The sequence below is a fragment of the Pseudophryne corroboree genome, chromosome 8 (genome assembly GCF_028390025.1).
Source record: "Pseudophryne corroboree isolate aPseCor3 chromosome 8, aPseCor3.hap2, whole genome shotgun sequence".
NCBI lineage: Eukaryota > Metazoa > Chordata > Amphibia > Anura > Myobatrachidae > Pseudophryne > Pseudophryne corroboree.
The window spans coordinates 84,546,951-84,556,566 of NC_086451.1; the positions used below are offsets into that span (position 1 = coordinate 84,546,951).

General features: G+C 43.6%; 1 protein-coding gene across 1 annotated transcript in view; it reads left to right on the plus strand.

Moving 5' to 3' along the window:
• The window catches only part of NTNG2 (netrin G2), a 207,353-nt gene extending 198,177 nt beyond the window's left edge, over positions 1-9,176 (plus strand). The window contains exons 7-8 of the mRNA XM_063936769.1: positions 3,118-3,252; positions 7,810-9,176. Of these exons, the coding sequence (XP_063792839.1) occupies positions 3,118-3,252; positions 7,810-8,024 (350 nt within the window). The 3' untranslated portion in view covers positions 8,025-9,176. The remainder of the gene's footprint in view (positions 1-3,117; positions 3,253-7,809) is intronic.
• The last annotated feature ends 440 nt before the right edge of the window (positions 9,177-9,616 follow it).

The following is a 9,616-nucleotide window of genomic DNA, read 5'->3' on the forward strand; positions in this document are numbered from 1 at the left end:
GATTTTTGTTTGCAGCCTCATGTGGGAGTGTGGCACTAGAAGGGGTGAGTAAATGGGTGTTTTTCACAGGTGCAACCAATTGGCCGCACTCATCACTAGTAGCTGTGCAATACAGACAAATGCAAGGTTATGCATTTCGGGACTAAAAACAAACTCGCAGCCTACATATTAAATGAGGAACTTTTAGGGGAAACAGAATTGGAAAAAGATTTGGGAGTACTCATTGATATTTAATAGTCTTAATAACCATACACAATGTCAAAGAGCAGTAAAGAAGGCAAGTAAGGTGCTAGCATGCATAAAACGGGGAATTGAGACAAGGGACGAGGATGTAATCCTGCCGCTGTACAAATCATTGGTACATCCGCACCTGGGATATTGTGTTCAGTTTTGGGCACCGCTGTATAAAAAAGATATCGGTGAACTCGAAAGGGTTCAAAGGCGAGCTACTAAATTGATTAAAGGGCTAGAGCAGGCCTGGCCAACCTGTGGCTCTCCAGATGTTGTGAAACTACACATCCCAGCATGCCCTGCCACAGTTTTAGACTTCCCTAATAGCAAAACTGTGGCAAAGCATGATGGGATTTGTAGTTTTACAACAGCTGGAGAGCCACAGGTTGGCCAGGCCTGGGCTAGAGGGACTGGACTATAAGGAAAGACTTACTAGGCTGAATATGTATACACTATAAAAGAGGCGCCTAAGAGGAGATATTAATATCTTCAAATATGTAAAGTGACATCACAAAGAGTTATCAGAGGAATTATTTATTAAAAGAACACAGTTTAGGACACTTGGGCACTCGCTGCGGCTGGATGAGAGAAAGTTTCAAATGCAACGGAGTAAAGAGTTCTTCACTGTTAGGGCAATAAGGATTTGGAATTCCCTGCCAGGGAAGGTGGTAATGGCGGATTCTGAAAATACATTTAAAAAAGGAATAGATAAATTTCTGAATGAAAATGATATCCAAGGTTATAATATTTAAAATATCTACATGGTTAATCCGGGGGTAATATGAGTTACTGTGTAGTAGTTAACTAGTCATAAAACATTATTCAGCGGGTATGTTGAATCATCACAACTTAATACAGGTTGAACACGATGGGCAATTTGCCTCTATTCAACCTCAATTACTATGTTACTACTGTATGTAACACCTGTATTTCTGATTATTATTTTTTTAAATGCTGGATTATTTACAAATGTTATTACTATTCCTTAAATTAAATTTCTTTCGCACTTTTCTTTAAAGAAATAGATGTTTTTAGACTTGTTTTCTAATCTCTTTAGGCACGACAATTTGTACTTTTTAAGATGAAGTACTGAAACATGATGTAAATAATGACGCCATTACGTAAATTCTATGAATGTGATCTTTTCTTGTGGTGTTAATAAACTATTGCGCTTTCTTATGCCAATAAGGGGGTTGATTTATCAACAGTGATAAAACTTGTTGTGATGGAATAAAACTTGTGGTGTATGAAAAATGGTGCACCAGCCAATCAGCGCCAAACTGTCATTTTTCAAACACATGACAGCTAGAAGCTGATTGGCTGGAGCACCTTTTATCATACGCAACAAGTTTTATCATCCACAGCAAGTTTAATCACCCGTTGATAAATAAGCCCCTTCTTGACATAAGAAAACACAGAAAAAAATGGAGATATAACATTTTAGAATACGGAGACCAAAGAGGGACAATCCTAAGAGGAGAAAGGGCAAATGCTCAATCTCCTCTTATGCATATCACCCTTCAACTGTGTAGTTGCTGTGTAACTGGATTGTCATTGATGGATGTATTTATACTCTACTACTACTCCTACTCCTACTACTACTAATACTATGTCCCTCTGAGTCTGATATTAAGTCCTGCTTACTCCTTGTTTGACTTCCATCATTGATTCACCCTACAGGAAGCAATGCAAGGACCGTCTAGTCCAAGAGCATCTCTAAATCAAGGAACGCCTCTCTCTCCACTCAGAGTATAGTCCGTTATACCACTTGATAGTGTTATCACATTGCATCCCTTATGACATGGGACTCATGGGAGCTGTAGTGAAACTAAGGTCATTCTTGCTCCTTTAATGCTGAGAACAGCACAGATATAGATAATAGCAAAATCACAAATGGAAAATAGCTGGAGACATTCGCTTCACTAATTTATGGAGAAGGGCATATAGAAGTATTGCCTTATGCTAATTCATAGCTCTTTATTGCTAGGTGCTAGAAGATACAATGGGACAGGCTGTTTTTCTGAGTAACCAATAGGATGATGCTGAACACATTGCAAAGATCAGTATATCCTACATCCTGTGATGTGTACCCTTTAAGGATGTAAGCCAGGGGTGGCTGGACTTTTGGGACCTGCAATCTACTTTTTGTTAAGTTACTTACCGGTGATCTACTGGCGTCAAATAACACCAATAATAACGCTCACATTTAAAAATAGTATTAATAATGATGCCATCACATAACAGTACCAATAATAATGCGCACATTTAAAAATAGCATTAAGAATGACATCAAATAACCCCCCTCTGTGCAAATGCCCCCTTTGCAGATTCCCCACTGTTCAGATACCCACCTTCCACTCCCCTGCTGCATAATAGCCCCCTGTACAATACCCTCCTTTGTGCAAATCCTCCACTTTGCAGATACCCCTCTTCCAGTCCCCTGCATAATAGCCTCCTGTACAATAATCTCCTCTGTGCAGATCCTCCACCCTTTGCAGATCCCCCCCTTGTGTACAAAAAACCCTTTGTGAAGATACCACGCTCTGTGCAGATCCCCCATTTGCAGAACGTCCCTCCCCTTGTGAAGAAACCCCCCTTTGCATAACTTACCTGACAAGTTGTTATGCTGCCTCAGTCCTCCCTCCCCCCGCAGTGTCGGCAGGCTCCTTACAGTCATTTTCTGTTAAGTCTATCGCGATCTACCTTTTGGCCACCTCTGATGTAAGCACTTTAGGCAGGCAGTGAGAAGGACACTCCAGGCAACAAGTGACAGAATATGCCTCCTGTCCACCTATAGGTTACAGTGCATACAGTATATCAGTACTGACATCAATTTCTAAACTACTGTATGTGACCTACCATCAAACGGGTCTATTTGTCTTACAGAATGTAACTGTAACCAGCATGGATCAGAGCATGAACGCTGCAACGAAACTGGTGACTGTGTGTGCCGGCCAGGAGCCACCGGTACGAAGTGTGATGAGTGCCTGCTGGGTTATCACTGGAGGCAAGGCTGCCAACGTAAGTAGTGTCCTCTGTTACGGAATGTGAGCACATGGAAATGTGATTACAGTGGTTAGCATTGCTGCCTCACAGTACAGGAGCCCTGAGTATGACTGACAAAAAGGCAATCGGCGTGGAGCTTGATTATCTTTCCCATTATGTGGGGTATCCACTGGATGATCCACTTTATTCTCATGGTCTAAATACACAATCTTGGGTTTTCAACTGACTTGCAACTAAATCAGTCCTGAGTGAATGGCTTGAGGTAGCGATGGCCATCGGTGGGTTATCAATCAATGGTACCATTGATGGATAACTTTGATGGTGGGAAACCATCAATAAGGTAACCATCAACGGTTTCAACCATCAATGGTCAGCCCTACTTTAGTATTGAGCGAGTCTGGGACTAATCAGGGCCGGGGGCGTGGCTTCGTGGGTGTCAGAAGGCGGAGCTATGCTGTGTGTCCCCGACACCCTGGAGAGAGGAAAAAAAATTCAGTAGCTTCTTTTAATCGATTGCGGGAAACCATCTGGTTCTCCCCCATCGATGGTAACAGTAGTTAACATTGGTCATATACCATTGATGGTCGATGGCCATCCCTAGCTTGAGGTAGGGAAATTTGATTATCAGCTACACCGTGGCAAGTTCTTTGCCTAATATGTTGCTTACAGTAAATAATATTAGTAACACACATCTTAAAGAAGGTCCACTGTACAGATGGTGTTCCTTTATAAGCAAGGGTGGACTGGGAACTAAAGTGATGCTAGAAGAAATTCTGAAAGTCGCCTTATAAGATGGAACCAGCATAAAAGTAGGTAGCTTGTCAATATCTCTAGCTATATTGGTGTTAGTCAAGACCCATGCAACATAACAATAGCAGATATTTTAGGAACCTATTTACAATACAGAGAGTATCAAAATTAACAACATACAACACAGAAAGCATTCCAGTTACTTCTTTTCCTAAAGAGAGCATCATAGTGAATGTCAAAACATACAAAGAGCATACTAACGACAGTCATATAATACAGATAGCACCCTAGTGACTGTCGTAAGAGCATCTCAGTGACCACCATAACATACAGAGAGCAGCCCAGTAACTACCACACAATACAAAGTGAGTGACCACCATACAATACAGAGAGCACCCTAGTGACTGTCGTAAGAGCATCTCCGTGACCACCATAACATACAGAGAGCATCCCAGTAACTACCACACAATACAAAGTGCATCCGAGTGACCACCATACAATACAGAGAACATCCTAGTTACTGACATACCATATAGAGAGAATTCTATTTACCGCCATAGTTACTACAATACTCTGATGATCACATCAGCGGAATATGTGCTGAACCCAGAATAGAGCAGTACAGCACACATAGTTACGGAGTGCTAAGGTGGTGCGGTGCATGTATGGAAGGGGTTGGGTATGCGTTACCGCTGCTGGGGATCCCTGGGGTCAGCATACTGACCGTGAGATCCCAACAGTGGAAAGCCGGCGTGGGAGAGGGGGGGGGGGGCAGCGCAACGAGACCCTTGTGGGCTTGCTGTACTCGCTACGCTGTGGGCTCGTGGCGAGGTTCTATTCCCACTCTATGGAATACTCCTTGCTAGTTGGCATGCCGACTGTCGGGATTTAAAGAGGTGCAGGATTTAGCCGTCAGTAATGTGAGACTGCCGGTCACATAACTACATACCTATGGAAGTGCCAGTGGATGGGAGCAGGAGGCTAAGATGATTCAGCATGGCATGTACTAAAGTGGCTAATTGTTAAAATGCTAATATCATTAATGTTGACACCTGCAAAATGTTGACATTGTCATAATATAAACATTTCCATTGCGGTTAGGGATAGAATGACCCTATAAAATGATTGCTGACATATCAACAATATCATTGTTAATGACGACGTTATGAACATGTTGAGATGTTCAATGACAGCATTACAACTTTGTTGACGTTCTCACATCTACCTAATGAAGGGCGACACTGTGAATGCTGACATAATATGCCACACCCAAATGGCGTGATATTTGTGATAGATACCAAGGGGTATATTTACTAAAGTGTGATTATTTGAGAAGGGGAGATGTTGCCTATGGCCCTCATTCCGAGCTGATCGCTCGCAAGCTGCTTTTAGCAGCAATGCAAACGCTAGGCCGCCGCCCTCAGGGAGTGTATCTTAGCTTAGCAGAAGTGCGATGGAAAGGTTAACAGTTCTTGAACTAAAAAATTTCATGCAGTTTCAGAGTGGCTCAAGACTTACTCCTAGCTTGCGATGACTGCAGTCTGTTTAGTTCCTGGTTTGACGTCATAAACGCCCTGCGTTCGGCCAGCCACTCCCCCGTTTCTCCAGCCACTCCTGCGTTTTTACCTGGCACGCCTGCGTTTTTTAGCACACTCCCAGAAAGCGCTGAGTTGCCGCCCAGAAACACCCACTTCCTGTCAATCAAACAACGAACACTCGAGCGACTGAAAAGCGTCACTCGAGTTTGTGTAAAACTACGTTTTGCGTGAAAGTACTTAGCGCATGCGCGCTGCATACCATGCGCATGCGCAGAATTGCTGTTTTTACACCTGATCGCTGCGCTGCGAAAATCGGCAGCGAGCGATCAACTCGGAATGAGGGCCTATAGCAATAGCAACCAATCAGAATCCACTTAATATTTATCTAGCTGCTTCTAGAAGATAATGGATAGAATCTGAGTAGTTGCTATGAGCAACATCTCCACTTGTAAAAACCTCACACCTTAGTAAATATAGCCCCAAGAATACTAAAATCAGCCAATGAACAAGGAGAAGCAGCACTGTCAGAGAATGAATCAGTCACTGCTGGGCTGTCCAGTGTCAGTATATGATTGTGTGTAAGACCTTTGCTGGCGAGTGATTAAGGAATGCAGACACATTAAATCTGCTCAGGTTACAGACTGCCCTTTGCTCTGCTGTATTAGAAGATTTATGTCCCTTTGACCTAAATTAAGAGTTTAAATGATGTTTATATCAGGCGCACAGGACGATAAATTTCAGGAACAGAAAATTAGGATAACAAATTACAATTGCAAATTGATGCAGGAATTGTCAGCAGAATTCTAAACAGAAAAGTTGTACATGAAAAAAAGAACAGGCATTTCATATTATCTATGGAACTTATTCAGCATAACGCAGCCTATCTGCAAAGGCAGGAGCACCGCCGCCATGTTTAGTTTCACAGCGGCCAGCCAGAAAATGGCTCAAAGCCATCTGCGTTCGCCACCCCCCTCCCCAGCTACGCGACATTGCCGCTCCCGAGTGCCCCGCAAATTGATTGACAGGCAGAGGCGTTCGCCCAAAATTCTAGGGGCCTGCAAGGAGGGGCAGGCTGGGCCAGTGGGCATCTGCTCCCCGGACTGGTTCCTTTGGAGCTTCTTGGGTGGCAGGTAGAGAATTTCACAAAATCAGAGCAGCCAGGCAGCATTCTCTACCTCTCTCCCAGCCTGCAGCCAGACAGTAATGGCTGTCAACATGCCTATTGGTGGATGGCTGGAGCTCTCCACCAATCAGAGTGCTAACAACCATTCACTGAATGGATGCATGTGGAGAGGCGGCGTAGGAATGCAGGAGGAGCAAGCTGGAATTAGATTTTTATTTGTTTTCATAAACGGTTGGGTAGGGGCCCCAGTGCATTGCTTTGCCCCACAATACTGTTAAGACGGCTATGGGCAGAAGCCGCAACCCACCTGCATTGGTTACCTGGCATTGCAGAAGTCTTGATAGGGTAGGTTGTTAGGATCTGTGGCTGCCTAGTGCTTCTTAAGTGCTGGGCACAAGCCATAATGGCAGGACTATGGGGGTCATTCCGAGTTGATCGCTAGCTGAAAATGTTCGCTGCGCAGCGATGATGCAAAAAAAGGCACTTCTGCGTATGAGGCGCAATGCGCATGCGGCGCAATGCGCATGCGCGACGTACTTTCATAATGGCCGATGTAGTTTCACACAAGGTCTAGCGAAGCTTTTCAGTCGCACTGCTGGCCGCGGAGTGATTGACAGGAAGAGGGCGTTTCTGGGTGTCAACTGACCGTTTTCAGGGAGTGTTCGGAAAAACGCAGGCGTGCCAGGAAAAATGCAAGCGTGGCTGGGCGAACGCAGGGCGTGTTCGTGATGTCAAATCAGGAACTGAATGGTCTGAAGTGATCGCAAGCGCTGAGTAGGTCTGAAGCTACTCTGAAACTGCACAAAATTATTTTGTAGTCGCTCTGCGATCCTTTCGTTCGCACTTCTGCTAAGCTAAAATACACTCCCAGTGGGAGGCGGCATAGCGTTTGCACAGCTGCTAAAAACTGCTAGCGAGTGAACAACTCGGAATGACCCCCTATACGCCTTTTTTGTTCATGTAGTGTTGCAATAGTACGGTACAAAGTGAGACGTATAGTATTTTTAGAAAGTAGGAGACTTATATTTCCCCTTTACCCATAGTTGCTTTTTGGGTATTACATACACTGTAAAGTGTTACATTTGTATAGGGGAGTATCATATGAGTATCACCAGTTTAGGATATTTCAGCTGTCTTGCTAATGTGTTGTTTCATTCCCAGCCAATGTGTGCGATGAAGAACTGTTGATTTGCCAGAACGGTGGGACCTGCCACAACGGACAGCGGTGCCTGTGTCCCTCTGGCTTCAAAGGTGCACTATGCCAGGATGCCAAATGTGACTCCACCCACAGGAACTGTGACTCCGCCTGCAACGCCCTGGTTTTCTCCACTCTGCTCCTTATTTCAACACTCCTAATGAGCTTGGAAGGCATTTAAACCATGAGCATCCAATGGCTGAGTACACTGCAGGAGGTGTCTACAAGTCATGCTATCCCCTTGTGAGGAAGCTCCAACAAATGGGGGAGGGTCTGTAATGATAACTCAACTACTGCAGTGCCTTATTTGCCGCATGGGACTTTGGGAGAGAGAGCTTGGAAAAGCCCATGTCATTGCAAACAATATGGAGATATATACCACTGCAGTCTTCGGGTGGAAGAATGTTGTCCTTAAAGGATCGTAGTGCAGTCCACGTCAACTTGAACCAAATCTGTTAGTGGCAATATCTATCCACGCTTTTGATTCTTGGTAGGTGGCAGTTACAGCAAGCACCAGCTGAGTCAGTGCTGAATAATGTAAAGGTGGATGTCACATTATGTCCCTCCCCCCATTTAATATAAACTAGGGGGGTATGGGACACTTCTAACAGCGGTGTGTTTCACAAAGGGAGATCACTGACCGTGAGGCTCTTTCAGATCACCATGCACAATATGGACCCCGTGCCAAAAACACAGGACAGACACAAAAGTATAGATGGTCTTCTAGGATTACCCTCACCCAGGAATTTCTGCGGGGATGGGGGATAAAGCATCGGAAACAAAACTCATTGGCTCTGACTGTTCGCTGTTCCTTTGTGTCATGAAAAATGTGCTGCCTACACAAACCCAGTTGTGTATCCGGGGGAGGGGGAGATACATTTCTAACCATGCAGTCCAAATTCTTGAGCCCCCAATATATTTTATTTAAAAGAAAAAAATATATATACAGGTTTATGTTTCTAATTATAATTTAAGTGTATGATATTCTCACATTCACTGTGACACACAATTCATTGATCTATGTGCTTTGGAAGGTTTGGGCTGAAGGAGGGGGGTGTGGGAAGCATAATGGGCTCCTCTTTCAGGGTACGGGTCATGGGGGTACTCCCCTTCAGGTGGTTAGGCTCAAAAATATATATATATAAAAATATCGCAGGGCAAGAATAAGAGTAACAAATCCTCTCGATATATATTGTATATTGAATTTTTTTTTTGTAGAGAATTATTTTTGTTTCGATTTAAATGTTATATTGAAAACACAGAGAACACTTTATCCTAAAGACTTGGACATATTGAGAATTATCCAAAGTAAAGAAATTGTGTATTAACACCGTTCATCGTCTGCTGCCTCTCATTATGTAAGCCTCCTTGTCAATCACAGTTAGTGCTCTGATAATTCCACTGAATCACAGCTGCGCTACTGTACTGTATGATATTTTATGGTGGAATTAAGTCATTTTTGATTTGGTGAAAAGTAAACTGTATTCAGCTGGGTTTCCTTTCATATCAGTACAGATAGTGTAATAGTTATCATTACTGCCTCACAGCACTGAGGTCATGGGTTCCATTCCCACCATGGCTGTGTGTGGAGTTTGTATATTCTCCCCATACTTGCGTGGGTTTCCTCTGGGTACTCCGACAATCCCAAAATATACTGGTAAGTTAATTGGATCCCAACAAAAAAAAAATGAACCCTTGTGTGCTTGTACATAAATATAGATTGTAAGCTCCATTAGGGCAGGGACTGATGTGAATGGCCAAATATTCTCTCTG